Below are 20,544 nucleotides of genomic sequence, written 5' to 3'. Positions count from 1 at the left end.
AAAAACGTGTCACAGACAGTGAAGACTGGTCTTTTGTGTGCTTTCACCCTATACTATACCGATTTCATGGGGGAGGCCAGTGTTTCTCAAATTGGGGGTCCTGAATCAAAAGGGAGTTGCAGGGGGTCGCAATGTTATTTTAGGGGATCATGGTATTGCCACCCTTACTTCTGTGCTGCCTTCAGAGCTGGGCAGTCAAAGAGTGGTGGCTGTTGGGCAGGCACCCAGCTCTGAAGGCAGCACCCTGCCAGCAGCAGCACAGAAGCATGGCAATACCATACCATGTCACTGCTGCCTTCACGGCTGGGCAGCCAGAAAGCGGTGGCTGCTGACTGTGGCCCAGCTCCGAAGGCAGCAAAGCAGAATACTACACCATGCTACCCTTACATCTGCACTGCTGCTGGCGGCGGCTCTACCTCCAGAGCTGGGTTCCCGGCCAGCAGCTGCCACTCTCCAGCTGCCCAGCTCTGAAGGCAGCACAGAAGTAAGGGTGGCAATACCCCAACCCACCCTACAATAACCTTGCACCCCCTTCACAACTCCTTTTTGGGTCAGAACCCCTACAATTACAACACCGTGAAATTTCAGATTTAAACAGCTGAAATCATGACATTTACAATTTTAAAAATCCTATAACTACGAAATTGACCAAAATGGATACTGAATTTGGTAGAGCCCTACATATATTGCACCGATAGTTTGCAATTCCATAGGACAGATTAGCAACATCTCCAGTGTTTAGTCAGGTGCTCAGATACTACGGTGAGATATGGCTCAGATACCGACAGGCTGATTACCACGATGAGGGAAACTGCCCTGTGTAGATGCTCTGGTAAAGTTGGGTTTACATATTATTTTCTGGGAAAATCACAGGGCTAATGAGCTGGATGCTCTCTTGACATCCTGACATGGTTCTTCCCAATTCAGTGTAATTCAGTGTGTCACTATCCGTAATCTGCAGCGCTAGTGGCCTAATATGCACCTGAATTCTAACCAGGCTCTACTGCTGACTTCCTGTGTGACCTAGAACAAGTTTCTTCCCTGCTCTCTGCACGGGTTTCCCTCCCTATAAATGGAAATAAGAATCCTGCTGTATCTCACCAAGTTGTGAGGCTTCATTAATTAATTTCCATGTAATGTTAAGTATTATTATGGGTAGGTTGCAGCCTCTCCATTCTAAAGGTCTATTTTAGGCCCCCTATAACTTTTAGTTTGGAAAATTAGTTTGAAAAATCGACAGATTTTCTCAGAGAGAAAGCAGGAAATTCAAATGGTTTTTCAGTTACAAGTCATTAAGAATTAGCCTGATCGACTTTTGTCTGTTTCTTCATCTTTGAGCTAGCAGGACACACCTAGTTACTACCCCTTCACACTCTCCTCAGCCATATCTCTGTAAGAATATGGGTCCAGGGGAAAAAATACTGTGATTAAGTAGCTGTTGGTGATTTTCCTTGTAGATAGTTTGGGGCCAAGGATGTCAGTAGGGGCAGGAGCAGGCAGACTGTGTGTTCATACATATGTGCACACATATTGCCCTCTGTTGGCCACCTGAGGCACAGAGAGAAGATAACGGTTCTGCAGAGGTCTGCATGTTAGCAGCTGTAGGACCAGGACTCTGGGTCTCTGCTCTGGTAGAAAGAGGGGCAGTAGCCTCTCCAAAGTTAAGGTAATCATAGTCCTATTATAAAGGTTGATTTGATTCCACTTTGTAACTAGATGAGAACAATTGTCATGTTTTGAGGTGATCTGGTTCCCATCTGACTGAGAGCTAGAATGTTCTCTCAAAGAGCTGTTGAGATTACGAGACTTTAAAACGGCCTTTTGTGGGAATTTTGGAGCTTCCAATCTTTCTTTATGTCCTTCAGGAGCTCAATGAAATCACATTCCATCCTGAGCTGGATAGGTCCATATACTGGCCTGTGGGAGAGGGAGTTTTCAGGAGCAGAAATAGGCGGTTGTTGAAGAGACTGTCATGGAGAAGCAGAAGAGCCCAGGAGGCAGGGCATGGGACCAGAGCTTCGGAGACTCGGGGTCTGTTTCTAGTTCTGCCACTGACCCGCAGGTCACCTCCCCTCTCTGTGTCTTTGTTTCCCTCCCACCCTTTCATGGCTTTGTCTAGTAGCCTGTGAGCTCGCCAGGGCAGTGACTGTCTCTTTCACTACGTGTTGTACAGCACCTGGCACAATGAGGCTCCCATCTGCTGAAGATTTGTCTGCACTCAGCGCTACTGAAAAACAAACAAAAACAAGAACAAGGACTGTCTGTAGACTCGACATGAAGCTGACAGGCAAATATTCTGAGCATCAGATACAGCCCAAGTGAGGGAAGACTCCAGGATCTGGTCAAACAGCTCTGGCCCCTGTATCCACCATCAGACTGGCCCTTGGCCAAGGGGGAATGTACCCAGATGGGGTAACTGACTTGCCTAAGATTACCTAGGACAGTGGTTCTCAACCTTTTTCCACTTGCACACTCTAAAAAATTTTGAATGGAGGTGTGGACCCCTTGGAAAACCTATTGTTTGTATCTACAGTTAAATTCTGTTCAGTTTCTAGTCTGTTGTTTGTGGACCCCTTCAGACCAGCAGTCCCCAAATGTTTCTGTCCATGTTCCGTGCCCTCCCCGGAACCATGGTTGGGAGCCAGGGCCAGGAGCGAGGCTGGGGCCGTGTTTGGGAGCGGGCCCGGGGTCGGGAACTGCAGCCAGAAGCAAGCCCGTGGTTAGGGCCAGGAGCCAGGAACCACAGCTGGACCTGCAGCTGTGGCTAGTGGGGAGAACAGGGCTGGGCAGTGCTTCCTCCCTGCTCCCCACGGGGGCTGGCCTGAGCCCTGCTGCACACCCCAAAAATGTTCCACCATGCCCCCTAGGAGCCGTTCCCCAGAGTTTGGGGGCCATGGCCTTAGACATAATCTGCAGACCACAGGGTGAGAACCACTGACCCTAGGAAACCTCCAGCTCTGTGGATTCCGCTCAGCACCTTTCAGCTCTTACCTGTGACCCCCTCCTTCTTCCCAAGGAGCCAGAACTCGTCCATCACCCGCAGCACCTCTATGACGTCCCCCACAAACAGGGGCAGCTCTTCGGAGACACTGGGGCAGAAATCAAAGACCGCCCGCACCACGGATCCAGCCTCCATTGCTCAGGATCTGCAGGACAAGACACAGACAGACGCAATCCCTCAGGCTGAGACACACGGCAATGAGCACAGAGTCACCAGAGAGAGACACAGAGCAATGAGCATGGTGTAAATGCTGAGACAGACCAAACACTCTCCAAGGAAAATGGGCTAATGACCACACAGGGGTCCGCATGCCTGCACTCACTCATCCCACAGGGATCAAAGCTCATTGCAAGCGGGAGCTGAAGCCCTGCTTTAGCTGCCCTGTTCCGTCTCTCTGGACCCTGGTGCCAGAGTGTGCACTTGTGTTGAATCAGGGGGAGCTAATCAGGAAGCAGCAGAGAGAGATGCTGGAAATTAATTCCTGTCAGAAGGGAAATAAGAGGCGGGAGAGGAAGCTCACTGCTTCCCTGACACACCAGACTGGGCACACCGGCTGCCAGGAGCTGCATGAGGGACCTGCAGGCAGATAAACAGCAGCAGCAACTTTACCTTGCCTCTGATACTCATATAAAAGAGGTACAGGGAGCCGCAACACCCACCCACACACTGCAGAGCCATGGGGGGTTATTGCAACATCCACCTGTGCACTGCCACAGCCATGGGGGGCACAGGGCATCACCAACCCACATGCTGTCAGAGCCATGTGGGATGCGCCACCACCCACGCACTGTCAGAGCCATGGGGGGGAATGGGGCACTGGAGCACCCACTTGCACACTGCCAGAGTCACAGGGCACCACAACACCCACCCGTGCACTGCCAGAGTCACAGAGTGAATGGGGCTCCGCAACATCCACCCACACACTGCCAGAGCCACAGGGCACCACAACACCCACCCGTGCACTGCCAGAGTGATGGGGCACCGCAAACCCACCGCACACTGCCAGAGCCACAGGGCACCACAACACCCACCCGTGCACTGCCAGAGTCACAGAGTGAATGGGGCTCCGCAACATCCCCCACACACTGCCAGAGCTACAAGGCACCTCAACACCCACCCGTGCACTGCCAGAGTGATGGGGCACCGCAAAACCCACCCGCACACTGCCAGAGCCACAGGGCACCACAACACCCACCCGTGCACTGCCAGAGTCACAGGGAACCACAACACTCACAGAGTCACAGGGGGGAATGGGGCACCACAACACTCACCTGCACACTGCCAGAGCCACAGGGTGAACCTCGCTCACCCGCACAGTGCCAGAAGCATGGGGGGCACTGCAACACGTGCACTGTCAGAGCTATGGGGGGCAAGGGGCACCACCAGCCCCCTATCAGAGTTACAGAGGGGGGCAGAGGGCACCACCACTCATTTCCCCAGTAAGAGCTATGGGCATGGACTGTTCTCCCCATTCCAGTACACCCAATCACTCTCCCCGATCATGAGACTCATTCCTGACACAATACCTACAAGGAGCCAACAGGAAAATGCCTCCCAGTTGTTCCCCCTGAGTGCCCTTTGTGGCCTGGCCTGGCATAGCCCTCTGGCACATACTATACACTGTGATCTCTGGGCAGACCTAGCTGAGACTGGGTCCTGTACAGAGCTGAACACATCAGTAACAAAGAACAGCTCCTCACAGCCTGTAGCGTCAACGATTCTCCATGTGGCTCCCCAATGCCCCCCAGTAGGAAGGGTGCCAGCACAAACAGGCTGAGATAGCTCCCAAACTGCCTGCTCCGCAGCGGCTTGGGGTTGGTACTGGGGAGGGAGCAGGGAAACCCCAGTTTGCGTTCTGGGGGCTGGCACTGAAACGGCCACACACACACGCACACTGCAAACGTGGGCCAGGCCCTGAGCCCTTCTTGCAGAAACATGCCTGGGAACACACCCAGCAGGCGGGCACATGCACACACTGCACCAGTTCCCCAACGTGCAACGGGCCGCACAACTTAGAAGTGCTGCTGGAAATGACTCTGCAAGTTGAGACCCCCCATGTGACTCAGCTCTATTTTGTATCCAACAGGTCTTCTCTCAAGGCATCTCTAACACGTCCAGCCCAAGCAATGAACCTGTAGCTTGAGCAGAGCTTTCCTCTCATCCCAACCTACGGTCGTGGAGCCCTCAGCAGAGGAACTGGAAGGGCTCCTCTGACTTGGGGACCAGAAGGGAGCTCTCAGTGACTGTGCCTAGGACAGCAGCGGGGTCGAGATCAGCTGTGGCTCTCCCCACCCCCATCCTCGCTCCAGGTCTGCACCTCAGAGAGCAGGAGGGCACGGACCAGCCAGCAGCTCCCCCTCATCCCCACCCCCGCCCCCACCCCAGGGCTGCACCTCAGTGAGCAGCGGGGCCCAGATCAGCCGCAGCTCCCCCCACCCCACCCCAGAGCTGCACCTCAGAGAACAGCTGGGCCCGGATCAGCCAGCAGCTCCCCCCACCCCGACTCCCATCCCAGGGCTGCACCTGAGAGATCAGCTGGACCCGGATCAGCCAGCAGCTCCCCCCACCTCCACCCCCACCCCAGAGCTGCACCTGAGAGAGAATCTGGGCCCAGACCAGCCAGCACTCCCCCAACCCCCAGTCCAGGTCTGCACCTCAGAGAGCAGCTGGGACTGGACCACCCAGCAGTTCCCCCACATCCCCACCGCCCCAGGTCTGCACCTGAGAGAGCAGCTGGGCCCAGATCAGCCAGCAGCTGTTTCCACCCCCACCCCTACCCCCAGGCTGCATCTCAGAGAGCAGCAGGCCCCGGACCAGGCAGTAGCTCCCCCCACTCCAGGGCTGCACCTCAGAGAGCAGCCGGGCCTGGACCAGCCAAAGGCTCCCACCGCCCTGGATCTGCACCTCAGAAAGCAGCGGGCCCCGGACCAGCCAGCAGCTGCCCCAAGTCCCAGGGCTGCACCTCAGAGAGCAGCTGGGCCAGGACCAGCCAGAGGATCCCCCCGTCCCCACCACCCTGGGTCTGCACCTCAGAGAGCAGCTGGGCCAGGACCAGCCAGAGGATCCCCCCGTCCCCACCACCCTGGGTCTGCACCTCAGAGAGCAGCTGGGCCAGGACCAGCCAAAGGATCCCCCCGTCCCCACCGCCCTGGGTCTGCACCTCAGAGAGCAGCTGGGCCCGGACCAGCCAGAGGATCCCCCCGCCCCGGGTCTGCACCTCAGAAAGCAGCAGGCCCCAGACCAGCCAGCAGCTACCCCCAGTCCCAGGGCTGCACCTCAGAGAGCAGCTGGGCCCGGACCAGCCAGAGGATCCCCCCACCCCCACCACCCTGGATCTGCACCTCAGAAAGCAGCGGGCCCCAGACCAGCCAGCAGCTACCCCCAGTCCCAGGGCTGCACCTCAGATTGCAGCTGGGCCCGGACCAGCCAGAAGCTCCCCCCGCCCCCACTGCCCTGGGTCTGCACCTCAGAAAGCAGCAGGCCCCGGACCAGCCAGCAGCTCCCTCCACCCCAGAGCTGCACCTCAGAGAGCAGTGGGCCCCCGGACCAGCCAGAGGCTCCCCGTCCCGGGTCTGCAGCAGTGCCCTTGGGTGCAGAGGAGAACCCAGCCATGGCAACACTTTCTGCTGATGGACCTGCTTTATTTATCAAGTGCAAATCACCTCACAGGAACAATGCATAGTTTGGGTTCTGCCAGAACGCTGCCTTGGCACGTCTCTCCTCATCCCAGGCTCTCCCATACAGCCAGCGTACAGGACAAGACACGCACCACCCCGCAAAGGGCCTTGGCAGCTCTCACAGCTGGCAGGCGCTGCACAGAGCAGGGATGGGTTCACAGACACACCAAGCCAGAATGTAGGAAACCTGAGCACTGGAGAGTTCTCAGTTTCCTCCTTCAAGGAAGAATTTTCAGAGGAGCCTGTTTAGTGCGCCAAAAAGGCCACATGTGCCCAGGAGACGGGAACACGTCCAACATGTGCCCCTGACGAGCACAAACCCTAATGTGCATCCAGATGAGAATCAAACTACGTGGGTGTGCTGCAGGGGAAGCCCAAGAACGAGAGTGGGCAGGAAATTAAACAGATGCTTCCAGTAACTACAGCAGCATCAACGACAAGAGAGAGTAACGCAAGTGTCTGTCTCGAGGGCAGTAAGAGCATACAGGGAGACTACACACTAAATCCTACAGTTTCCAGCATGCACCATCATGTTTTCTCCCATGCTGCCCCTCATACAGAGGACAAACGCCCTGCCGACATCCACAAACCCACATCATGTCCTCCAAATTCTCCCTTAACATTCAGCTTTGCCACAGTGCCTGCACAACACTCGAGAATGAGCCAGTGTGCTGTGATGGCTCCTTATCACACTAACAAGAATCAGTCACCTTTGATGGCTTGTCTGGCTGTTGTACCGAGCTGAAGCCTCATCTTATCCTTCCCTTGTACACTCTTTGGGGCAGAGACCATCTCTTCATTATATGTTCATACAGCCCTCACAGCACAGTGGAACAGAGTCTAGTAGGCATGCCGCAATACAAATAATACATAACACACAAAATGGAAGGCAATTTTGTACGAGCAAGAAATCAGGGGACCTGAGGGAATGCAGGGACATGTACCAGACACGAGTTCGGGCTGCAGGGACGGACTGATGCAGAATGAACAACAGAGCTATGTGCTACCCATCTAAATCCTGATTGAGGGAGGACGAGAGACGTGATAACTATCTGTTGTATGCCGGAAGGAGGATGAAGAGTTATTTAGGGTAGTTCAAGATGGGATAACTGGAGCCCATTTAACTAGAAGAATGTGTAAATGTGTTCAACAGATGTGTCACATGGATGAAGCTAAAGGGGATTACTAAAGCCATAATTCTGTCATGGAGGTAACGAATTCCATGACATCTGGGGCAGGGCTGGAGCAGCAGTCAGCCCTGGGACTGCCGCACCAGCGGCCAGAGGGCTGAAGTGGTTGGGTCAGCCCCCTGGGGCTAGAGCAGCTGCGGGCGGTCAGCCCCCTGCCGCACTCTGACTCTTAGTCTCCTTCCACTCCACGGGTATCTTGAGTAAAATTCAGGGACAGGTCATGGGCTTCCATGAATTTGTGTTTATTGCCTGTGAGCTGTCCCTGACTTTTAGTAAAAATACCCGCAACAGAATCTTTTCCTTAGGTATTACCAACACTTAAAGCTGGGAGAGCCAAACTACAGCCCGTGGGCCGGATCCGGCCTGTCAGGGCTCTCAATCTGGCCTGCCAGATTGCCAGCCCCGTGGCGCAGCGGGGCTAAGGCATTGTCAGCCCTAGCCCCACGCTGCTCCCAGAAGCAGCCGGCACCAGGTGCCTGTGGCCCCTGGGATGGGGCGGGGAGGAGAAGAGGGTTCCGTGCGCTGCCCTCACCTGCAGGCACCGCCCCGCAGCTCCTACTGACTGGGAATGGGGAACCACGGCCAATGGAAGCTTTGGGGGTGATACCTGCCTGCCCCACCCCATCCACAAGAGCCACTGCCGGACATGCTGGCTACTTCCAGGACTGGCACGAGGCCAGGGCAGGCAGGGACTCTGCCTTAGCCCCACTGCGTGCCACTGCCAACCCGGAGCCGCTCAAGGTAAGCAGCACCGGGCCGGAGCCCGAACCCCAAACCCCTCCTGCACTCTGCACCCCAACCCCCTGCCCTTAGCCCCCTCCTACACTCTGCACCCCCCCAAACCCCAACCCACTGCCCTGAGCCCTCTCATGCACTCTGCAACCCCTCCTGCACCCTAACCCGCTGAGCTCTCAACCCCCTGCCCCAAGCCCCCTCCTGCAACCCAACCCCTTGCTTGAGCCCCTTTGTCCACACCGCACCCTGTCCCACATCGCACACTCCCTCCTGTGCCCCAACCCCCTGCGCCATCCCTATATTCATGGCCCTGCATACAATTTCCCCACCCAGATGTGGCCCTCGGGCCAAAAGTTGCCCACCCCTGACTTAAAGTGTTGTCCAGACAGGACATGAGTATTTTTAACAGTGCTAGGAAGCCCTACTCAGAAGCACCTTCCAAACTCAATTACTTGGGAGACAAGAGGTCTTCTTTGTTAAGGATTCAACATCCTCATCCCTTCAACTAAGCGCTAAGAAGGTTCCCAAGGCACAACTCTGGGGTATCCAAAGCATCTTGCAGCATTGATTGTGGAAGTCTGGATTTGTCATTACAAGGTGTTGCAAGTCAAATAATTTGACCAATAAACAATGTCAATTATAAATAATGTTAATGTCATGGTTCCACTCCTTTATTAGAGCTTCACTTCACTGTGTTTTGCATTTTTCTGAGTTAAAATAACTCAGACTGTGTCTGCACTAGCACTTTTGTCGGCAAAACTCAAGTCACTCAGGGTGTGGAAAAACACCCCACCGAGCGACAAAAGTTACCCCATCAGAAGTGCCAGTGTGGACAGCACTATGTCAGCAGGAGATGCTCTATGCTGACAGGAGAGAGCTCTCCCGTCGACATAATTAAATCACTCCCAACGAGCAGTGGTAGCTATGTCAGTGGTAGAAGCTCTCCTGCCAACATAGCACTGTGCATACCACACTTACATCGGTGCAACTTATGTCGCTCAGGGAGCTGTTTTTGTTTCTTTTCTTTGGCCTCTCTCTTTTTTGTTACTGTTGTTACTGTTCCAATAAATTAGCTTTTAAAATATTTGATCATTTTTTACATTATTTGACCGATATTTGACTGGTTGACTGACCAATACTTTTTGGACTAGTCAAATGCTCAACCCTCATTTACTAATATTTCTATATCAGAGGAAAGAATGTAAACACCCACAACTTTCCAGGCCCCTTCATTCACTATAAAGCAGCTAAAAAGGGGCACTAACCAAATTGTCCTTTCCTTTGCAGGCCGCCTTTAAAATTGAGCTAGAAAGCAATGGGAAAAATACTGAAGAGAACAGTCGCTCTACAGCCTACAGGGAGGGGAAGGGACCAGAGATGCCCCAATAGTGTAGTGCTTTTGTACCTCACGTGAACACTGCTCCCACAGCTCTGTAACACATTTATCAAACATTTCTTCACTAACGTAGCAAAGAAAAAAGTCCGTGAGAGAAACTCACAGTAAATGTGATACAATGTGTAGCACTATAATCCACAAAGAGAACAGAACAGCACCATAAAAATACAAATGCAGAACACTGGACATTCTGAATACTTAAAGTCAATGCACTTAAAACTGGTAGAAGGAAATATTTTTATACAACTTATAATTAGCCTGTGAAACTCCTTGCCACAAGATACCAACCACTGAGGTCAGGATCTTAGTGAGAGGCAGAAAAAGATGAGACTTCTATAATGAGAATATGAATGTAAGGCTAAAATTATAAAAGGGTATACTAACCCTTCCTGCTTCAGAGCATAAGCCTGATAAAAGATGGGCACTAGAGAGAAACTTCCCCTATGGGCATATGATTCCATAATGGGCCCATATGGGATTTTTCTTGCACTTTCCTCTGAAGCAGCTGGTGCTGGCTGTGGTCAGAAGCTATGACAAGAAGTATCAAGAGTGCACCAGACTGGAAGTTATAGGTTCCATTCCTGCAATATACAAGAGGTCAGACTAGTCAGGTGTTTCTCAACCTTTTTGATACCAGGGACCCGCTTGCTGCCTTCCTAATCTGTATCAGGGAGATCTCAGGGACAGGCACAAGTCCACAGACCGGTCATTGAGAAACACTGGACTAGATGATCTAGTGTTCCCTTCTGGCCTTAAAATTCTCTGACTCTAGTTCCTGGCTCTGCCACAAACTCTCTGTCAGGCTTTGGATAGGTTCCTTCCACTCTCTGTGCCTCAGGTCCCCATCTGTAAAATGCATATAAAAACAACTCGCCCTACCTCACCGGGGGAGGTGGGAGGGGGGGGGCGGAAGGCACACAGATGTGAGCCAGATAAATGCCCAGATAGATGCACCACTCCTCTGATGCAGTACAGCAATTCTGTATGGGAAAGAACAAGTTAAGAATTGCTTAGACAGGTTAGATGTCTTTTAAGTCAGCAGGGCCTGATGAAATGCATCCTACAATATTTGAGCCATTAGTGATTATCTCTGAGAATTCATGGAGGATGGGAGAGATCTCGGAGGACTGGAAAAGGGAAAACATAGTGCCCATCTGTATAAAGGGGAGTAAGGACAACCCATGGAATTACAAACCACTTAGCTTAACTTCAGTACATGGAAAGAGAATGGAGCAAATAATCGATCAATTTGTAAGGACCTAGAAGTCCTGTGAATGGGGGAATGCAACAGATGTGATCTACCTCGACTTTAATAGGGCTTTTGATACTGTCTCACATGATCTTCTCATAAGCAAACTGGGTAAATATAGTGTAGACGAACCTCCTATGAGGTGGGTGCACAACTGGTTGGAAAAACATATTCAGAGAGTAGTTATCAACGGTTCACAGTCAAGCTGGAAGAGAATTTCAAGTGGGGTCCCACAAGGATCTGCCCTAGGGCCAGTTCTATTCAATATCTTCATAAATATATTGTATAATGGCACAGAGGGTACACTTATATATGGTAGTTTGTGGATGATACCAAGCTGGGAGGGGTTACAAGCACTTTGGAGCACAGAATTCTAAATAATTTTGACAAACTGGAGAAATGGTCTGAAGTAAACAGGATGAAATTAAATAAGGACAAATGCAAAGTACTCCACTTAGGAAGGAATAATCAATTGCACAAATACAAAATAGGAAATGGCTGCCTAGGAAGGAGTATTGCAGAAAAGGATCTGGGAGTTATAGCAGATTGCAAACTAAGACCTTGGCTACACTGGCACTTTACAGCGCTGTAACTTTCTTGCTCATGGGTGTGAAAAAACACACCCCTGAACGCAGCAAATTACAGCACTATAAAGCGTCAGTGTAAATAGTGCCCCAGCACTGGGAGCGTAGCTCCCAGTGCTGTAAGCTAAACCCCACAGGGAGGTGGAGAACCTGCAGCACTGGGAGAGAGCTCTCCCAGCACTGGCACTGCGACCACACTCACACTTCAAAGCACTGCTGCGGGAGCGCTCCTGCGGCAGCACTGTACAGCTGCAAGTGTAGCCATACTGATAGAAAAGGCCTAAGAATCAAAAGGCCTGCTAAGAATCAAAAGGCCTGTGTCTTGCTCTTGCTCTTTCTGCTTATAGCTAAAGGATGGGCCTAGCTAGAGGATGAGCCTAGGGATTTGAATGATGGACGGGACCAGGGAATCAAGGACGGGGCATGTATTTAATCTTACATTTAACCATGTTAGCTATTTACTAATTGGCCCGCTTGGTACAAAAAAGTGTATGCAGCTGCTTTCTCATGTATCCTCAAAAGATATTTGATGCCAGGGGTCAAGACATGTACCTTATCTTCTCTTCAAAATGATAAATGTATCCGCAACAGATGTGTCCTGTATCCCCCTCCCCAAAATAATCCATGTATTCTGTGTAACCTGTTATCTATAGGTCAGTAAAGTGACGTAAACTAAGTTGTTTGTTGCTGATTATAAAAGGGGCTCAGGTCGCCCATGTAAGGTGTGTTCTTCTCTGGCATTAGTCGGAAAGAAACACCCGCTCAGCTGAACGAAAATAAAGGTGTGGTACCCGTCTTCTTGTTCTCCGTGCCTCCTTGGTGTAATTAGGTAAGCTCCAGGGGGAAACGGGCCCTATTTGGCCAACAATACCCTAAATATTATTCAACAATGTAAATCTGTTGCAAAAAAGAGACCAGCATTCTGGGATGTACTAGCAGGAGTGTAATACATTAGACACCACAAGTAATTTTTTGCTCTGCTCAGCACTGATTTATTTTTTTTTAATTCTTTGGCCAGGATGCTTCCCTGCTGCATCGGGGAAGAGGGCATTACATGCTCAGATATCTTTTCTCAAGGCCATTCTCCCATCCCCCAATGCAGATCGTCCTCCCAGGCCAACACCCCCCACTCAGCATTCACAGACCACATTAAGAACAGTTCCAGTTCGTCACACCCTCTCTTCCCACAGGGTAAAATAAATATCTAAACACACAGATTAAGTCTCTGACCTTCAAAGAGTCACAGGTCCCTTCTTTGTTAGGGTGACCATATGTCCCATTTTTAAAGGGACAGTCCCATTTTTGGGGACTTTTTCTTATATAGGTGCCCCTTACCCCCCACCCCGTCCCTTTTTTTCACAGTTGCTATCTGGTCACCCTACTCTTTGTAGGCTTGGTCAGGTCACTATCATAGAAATGTGGGACTACAAGGAACCTTGATAGATCATCTGATCCAGTCCCCTGCACTGAGGCAGGACTCAGTATTATCTAGAGACCATTAGTGACAGATGCTTGTTTAACCTGTTTTTTAAAACTTCCAATGACAGAGATTCGACAGCCTCCCTAGGTAATTTGTTCCAGTGCATAACTATCCTGACAGTTAGGAATTTTTTTTCAAATGTTCAACCTAAATCTCCCTTACTGCAAATTAAACCGCATTACTTTTTGTCCTATCATCAGTGGTTAAGGAGAACAATTTATCACACTCCTCATTATATTGACATTTTATGTACTTGGAGACTGTTGTTATGTTCCTCCTCCTCCAGTCTTCTCTTCTCCAAACTAAAACTCAACTTTTTTTCAATTTTTCCTTCTAGGACATGATTCCTAGACCTTTAATCATTTTTATTCTCTCCTCTGGACTTTTTTCAATTTGTTCACATCTTTCCTGAAGCATGCTGTTCAGAACTGGACACAGCACTCCAGTTGAAGCCTTATCAGTGCTGAGCAATAAAATCCCAGCCATCTCATGTTTTTCTCAGCTGTGCAAGGAAAGAGGGGTTTTCTCATCCAGCTTCTGAGGAACTCATAAAAAGGGTTAAAGTAACAGCTCCTTAGGAAGAGCATGGCCAGTATTTCAGGGGAATGGTAAAGTGTGACAGACTAATAATGTGAAAAGTCTAAGGGAGCTGGGGAGAAGTTCATATTTTCAATTAAGTAACAATTTGGTCTCATCACAGGTCAAACTCTCATCTGCTAACAATTTTCTTCTGGGTTATAGAAGCCATTGAATGTTAAAATGAAGAGGAAAAAGGAGCACTTTACATAGAGCAAATGAGAGTTGAAATTAGAGGATGTGGATATTACAGAGCAAAGGGAGTGCTGATATGGAGGGATAGGGGAGTTCTGAGCCCAAGAACTTCCAGGATTTCTGGAGAATCTGAGCAAAAATTGTGCACGTCACTAGGCAGCACAAAGCCCTTCCTGCTCGTATTCCCATTTACATTAGATATCTCACTGGGGCTTCCAGAAGTAATGCTATTTCTCTGCACAGAGTGTTTTGCAGGATTGCAAACTACACCCTTGCAAGCACCATGAAACTTCAGGTCTCAGCGTCTGGGGAAAGCTGTCCCTTTTCTGGAATGCGCTGGGACTCTTCCCTGAACACAGGAGTGTTTGCTGTATGTTTCTCTCTCTCTGGGCCCAGTCACTGTGCTCATCTGTTTGAAGGCAGAGAACCAACCTGTGAAGTTTACTTGTTCCATAACAAGACACAGATGTATTATTAATTTTTACAGGACCTTGGCCTTGTCTTGCCCCAGGAGTGGCTGCTTGCTGAACACCGACTGCAAACTCACATCTAGAAGAAATCATAGAATCACAGAACTGGAATGGACCTCGAGAGATCAGCTAGTCCAGTCCCCTGCACTCAAGATAAGACTAAGTATTATCTAGACCATCCCTGACAGGTGTTTGTCTAACCTGCTATTAAATATCCCTAATGATGGAGATTTCACCACCTCCCTAAGCAATATATTCCAGTGCTTAACTACTCTGACAGTTACAAAGTTTTTCCTAATGTCCAACCTAAACCTCCCTTGCTGCAATTTAAGCCCACTGCTTCTTGTCCTATCTTCAGAGGTTAAGAACAATTTTTCTCCCTCTTCCTTGTAACAACTTTTTATGTACTTGAAAACTGTTATCATGCCCCTCCTCAGTCTTCTCTTCTCCAGACTAAACAAACCCAATTTTTTCTATCTTCCCCCATAGGTCATGTTCTCTAGACCTTTAATCATTTTTGTTGCTCTTCTCAGGACTTTCTCCAATTTGTCCACATCTTTCCTGAAATGTGGAGCCCAGAACCAAACACAACACTCCAGTTGAGGCCTAATCAGCGCAGAAAGAGCAGAAGAATTACTTCTCGTGTCTTGCTTACAATACTCCTGTCATAACTTTAGTCCCAGATTTGGACCTTAGCGTCCAAAATATGGGGGTTAGCATGAAAACCTCCAAGCTTAGTTACCAGCTTGGACCTGGTACTTGCTGCCACCACCCAAAAAATTAGAGTGTTTTGGGGCACTCTGGTCCCCCTGAAAAACCTTCCCTGGGGACCCCAAGACCCAAATCACTTGAGTCTCACAACAAAGGGAAATCATCCTTTTTCCCTTCCCCCCTCCAGGTGCTCCTGGAGAGATACACAGACACAAGCTCTATGAATCCAAACAGAGTGACTCCCCCTCTCCGTTCCCAGTCCTGGAAACAAAAAGCACTTTCCTCTTCACCCAGAGGAAATGCAAAATCAGGCTAGCCAATTCAACACACACAGATCTCCCCTGATTTCTTCCTCCCACCAATTCCCTGGTGAGTACAGACTCAATTTCCCTGAAGTAAAGAAAAACTCCAACAGGTCTTAAAAGAAAGCTTTATATAAAAAAGAAAGAAAAAATACATACAAATGGTCTCTCTGTATTAAGGTGACAAAATACAGGGTCGATTGCTTAAAAGAATATTAAATAAACAGCCTTATTCAAAAAGAATACAAATCAAAGCACTCCAGCACTTACATTCATGCAAATACCAAAGAAAAGAAACCATATAACTTACTATCTGATCTCTTTGTCCTTACACTTAAAAACAGAAGACTAGAAAGTAGAAACTACTTCTCCAAAGCTCAAAAAAAGCAGGCAGACAGAAAACAAAGACTCAGACACAAAATTCCCTCCACCCAAAGTTGAAAAAATCCGGTTTCCTGATTTGGTCCTCTGGTCAGGTGCTTCAGGTGAAAGAGACATTAACCCTTAGTTATCTGTTTATAACAACTCCTCCTAAAAGATCCCAGAATGAGGTTTGCTTTTTTTTGCAACAGTTTTACACTATTGGCTCATATTTAGCTTGTGATCTACTATGACCCCCAGATCTCTTTTCGCAGGACTCTTTCCTAGGCAGTCATTTCCCATTTCGTATCTGTGCAACTGATTGTTCCTTCCTAAGTTGAGTACTTTGCATTTGTCCTTATTGAATTTCATCCTATTTTACTTCAGATCATTTCTCCAGTTTGTCCAAATCATTTTGAATTTTAATCCTGTCCTCCAAAGCACTTCCAACCCCTCCCAGCTTGGTATCGTCCACAAACTTTGTAAGTGTACTCTCTATGCCATTATCTAAATCAGAGGTCGGCAACCTTTCAGAAGTGGTGTGCTGAGTCTTCATTTATTCACAGAAGTTGGGGGAGGGATAGCTCAGTGGTTTTGAGCATTGACCTGTTAAACCCAGGATTGTGAGTTCAATCTTTGAAGGGGACACTTAGGGATCTGGGGCAAAATCAGTATTTGGTCCTCCTAGTGAAGGTACAGGGCTGGACTCAATGACCTTTCAGGGTCCCTTCCAGTTCTATGAGAAAGGTATATCTCCATATATTATTAATTTAAGGTTTCACATGCCAGTAACGTATTTTAACATTTTTAGAAGGTCTCTTTCTATACATCCATAAAAGATAACTAAAACTATTGTTGTATATAAAGTAAATGAGGGTTTTAAAATGTTTAAGAAGCTTCACTTAAAATTAAATTAAAATGCAGAGCCCCCCCAGACCGGTGGCCAGGACCCAGGCAGTGTGAGTGCCACCGAAAAACAGCTTGTGCTCCATCTTTGGCACACGTGCCATAGGTTGCCTACCCCAATCTAAATCATTGATGAAGATATTGAACAGAACCGGACCCAGAACCGATCCCTGTGGGACCCCACTCATTATGCCCTTCCAGCATGACTGTGAACCATAATAACTACTCTCTGGGAACAATTTTCCAACCAGTTATGCACCCATCTTATAGTACCTCCATCTAGGTTGCATTTTCCTAGTTTGTTTATGAGACAGTGATGCGAGACAGTATCAAAAGCCTTACTAAAGTCAAGATATACCACATCTACCACTTCCCCCCAACCACAAGGCTTGTTACCCTGGCAAAGAAAGCTATCAGGTTGGTTTGACATGCTTTATTCTTGACAAATCCATGCTGACTGTTATTTATCACCTTATTATCTTCTAGGTGTTTCCAAATTGATTGCTTAATTATTTGCTCCATTATCTTTCTGGGTACAGAAGTTAAGCTGACTGGTCTGTAATTCCCCGGGTTGTTCTTATTTCCCTTTTTATAGATGGGCACTATACTTGCCCTTTTCCAGTCTTCTGGAATGTGTCCTGTCTTCCATGACTTTTCAAAGATAATTGCTAATGGCTCAGATATCTCCTCCGTAAGCTCCTTGAGTATTCTAGGATGCATTTCATCAGGCCGTGGTGATCTGAAGACATCTAACTTCTCTAAGTAATTTTTGACTTGTTCTTTCCCTATTTTATACTCTGATGCTACCTCATTTTCACTGGCATTCACTATTTTAGACATCCAATCACCACCAACCTTCTTGGTGAAAACCGAAACAAAGAAGTCATTAAGCATTTCTACCATTTCCGCATTTTCTGTTATTGTCTTTCTCCCCTCATTGAGTAATGGGCCTACTCTGTCCTTAGTCTTCCTCTTGCTTCTAACGTATTTGCAGAACGTTTTCTTTTATGTCCCTAGCTTGTTTGATTTCATTTTGTGCCTTGGTTTTTCCAATTTTGTCCCTACATACTTGTGTTATTTGTTTATATTCATCCTTTGTAACTTGACTGAGTTTCCACTTTTTGTAGGACTCTTTTTTGAGTTTTAGATCATTGAAGATCTCCTGGTTAAGCCATAGTGGTCTCTTGCCATACTTCCCATCTTTCCTACGCAGTGGGATAGTTTGCTCGTACCTTTAATAATGTCTCTTTGAAAAATTGCCAACTGTCTTCAATTGTTTTTCCCCTTAGACTTGCTTCCCGTGGGATTTCACAAACCAACTCCATGAGTTTGCTAAAGTCTGCCTTCTTGAAATCCACTGCTTTATTGTGCTGTTCTCCCTCCTACCATTCCTTAGAATCACAAACTCTACCATTTCATGACCACTTTCTCCCAAGTTATCTTCCACTTCCGAATTCTCAACCAGAAGATGACTTACAGCTTCTTTCAGGCTGGGATGTTGGTAGAATCATAGAAGATTAGGGTTGGAAGAGACTTCAGGAGATCATCTAGTCCAATCCCCTGCTCAAAGCAGGACCAACACCAACTAAATCATTCCCCAGGGCTTTGTCAAGCCAGGTCTTAAAAACCTCTAAGGATGGAGATTCCACCACCTCCCTAGGTAACCCATTCCAGTGCTTCACCGCCCTCCTAGTGAACAGTTTTTCCTAATATCCAACCTAGACCTTCTGCACTGCAACTTGAGACCATTGCTTCTTGTTCTGTCATCTGCCACCACTGAGAACAGCCAAGCTCCACCCTCTTTGGAACTTGTCTTCAGGTAGATGAAGGCTGCTATCAAATCCTCCCTCACTCTTCTATTCTGCAGACTAAGGGTACATCTATACTACCCACCGGATCGGTGGGTAGTGTTCGATAAATCGATTCCTGATATATCACGTCTTGTCTGGTTGCGATAAATCGATCCGCAAATCAACGCTCGTACTCCACCTCGGCAGGATGAGTAACCGGAGTCGATGGGGCAGCAGCAACAGTTGACTCACCACCGTGAGGACAGCTAGGTAAGTTGAACTAAGATACTTCAACTTCAGCTACGTGAACAGCGTAGCTGAACTTGCGTAACTTAGTTCGAACCCCCCCGCTAGTGTAGCCCAGACCTAAGTAAGTCCAGTTCCCTCAGCCTCTCCTCATAAGTCACGTGCCCCACCTCCCTAATTATTTTTGTTGCCTGCCGCTGGACTCACTCCAGTTTGTCCACCTCCCTTCTGTAGTGGGGAGCCCAAAACTGGATGCAATACTCCAGATGTGGCCTCACCAGTGCCGAATAGAGGGGGAATATTCACTTCCCTCAATCTGTGGGCAATGCTCCTACAAATGCAGTCCAATATGCTGTTAGCCTTCTTGGCAACAGGGGCACACTGCTGACTCATATCCAGCTTTTTGTCCACTGTAATCCCCAGGTCCTTTTCTGCAGAACTGCCGCTTAGCCAGTCGGTCCCCAGTCTGTAGCAGTGCATGGGATTCTTCCTTCCTAAGTGCAGGACTCTGCACTTGTCCTTGTTGAAACTCATCAGATTTCTTTTGGCCCAACCCTCCTATTTATCTAGGTCACTCTGGACCCTATCCCTACCTTCCAGCGTATCTATCTCTCCCCCCAACGTAGTGTCATCCACGAATTTGCTGAGGATGCAATCCATCCCATCATCCAGATGATTAATGAAGATGTTACAGAATCTAAACCTCTGGACGTAAAGGTGAAAACAAAATTCTCCCAAGCTTCCACCCAAGAGTGTCCTCTTTGTGCCTGATACATGAGCAGGAAGAGCAGATTCTAGGGAGAGCTGCACTCCGCCTGATATCTGCAATGAGTCACCATCCCTGACTTCTGGCCAAGCACCATTCCCCTCTCACCTCAGAGCTGGGTAATCCCTTTAAGGCAGGGCAGGAGAGGAAGGGAAGGCCCAGGACTGAACAAACATGGAGACTTCACCCTAGCAGAGATCAGGGCTGAATCAGAGCTCAGAATTCCTAACTCAGCCCAGCAGCAGCAAGATACCCCTCCCAGGCAGGCTTGGGGCCCCCTGTATGAATAGGAGGAGAAAGCTAGGCAATTAACTCACCCTGTCATGGCACTCTTCCCTGCTTCCTCTGCTCCCCACCCCCACTCCTGGGAAAAGGTGACACATTTCAATACCTAACTGTATCTCAGTTCCTAGATTAGCAACTTCCCCAGAGCCCTACAGAAGAAATCCCAGCTCCACGCTGCAGCATGCTGAGCAATCTGCAGCCTGTCAGAGCCAGACCAGTCCTACAACAAATCCGTCTGTCCTTTCAGCCAGACCAGCCAATGCAGGCTAAGAAAGCAGAGACTTGAAGCAAAGCACAACAGCTTTTAACCTGGTGATAATGTTGTTTGCTGCCATCTGTCCAGACTGGAGCAAACCAGGTTATTATACACCCAAAAGGGGTAGTGGAGACTTTGTCACATTTCTGCTGCACAGTGACTCACAGATTTCAGATCCATTTCCCACATGCCTCAGCCTCTCTCCTTGCATCTGAAATGAGGTCGGACAAGAAATTTTCATTAATGGACTCACCATTTTTGGGGAAAGGCAAGGGAGAAGATGAGTATTAGACCCTTACTCAAAGAAGCCACCACTCAGAGGGAGGGTGACCTGAAGGAGGATGGTGAAATGAGTTTGTGCCCTTTTTA

General features: G+C 48.8%; 1 protein-coding gene across 5 annotated transcripts in view; it reads right to left on the bottom strand.

The window, feature by feature from the left end:
* DNMBP (dynamin binding protein) overlaps positions 1-20,544 on the bottom strand; it is an 85,333-nt gene that overhangs the window by 43,093 nt on the left and 21,696 nt on the right. For 3 of the 5 annotated variants that reach the window (XM_030571090.1, XM_030571089.1, XM_030571096.1), the window contains exons 2-3: positions 2,992-3,146; positions 2,177-2,227 (exon numbers count right to left, since the gene is read on the bottom strand). In XM_030571090.1, coding sequence (XP_030426950.1) covers positions 2,177-2,227; positions 2,992-3,136 — 196 coding nt within the window. In that variant the 5' untranslated portion in view covers positions 3,137-3,146. Of the gene's footprint in view, positions 1-2,176; positions 2,228-2,991; positions 3,147-20,340; positions 20,364-20,544 lie in introns of those variants that run through there. The other 2 variants (XM_030571092.1, XM_030571093.1) reach the window with 2 other exon arrangements.

The sequence above is a fragment of the Gopherus evgoodei genome, chromosome 7, assembly GCF_007399415.2.
Source record: "Gopherus evgoodei ecotype Sinaloan lineage chromosome 7, rGopEvg1_v1.p, whole genome shotgun sequence".
In the NCBI taxonomy this organism is placed as follows: Eukaryota; Metazoa; Chordata; order Testudines; family Testudinidae; genus Gopherus; species Gopherus evgoodei.
The sequence above is the reverse complement of the archived record's forward strand: the minus strand, read 5'-3'. Positions and strand labels throughout refer to the sequence as shown.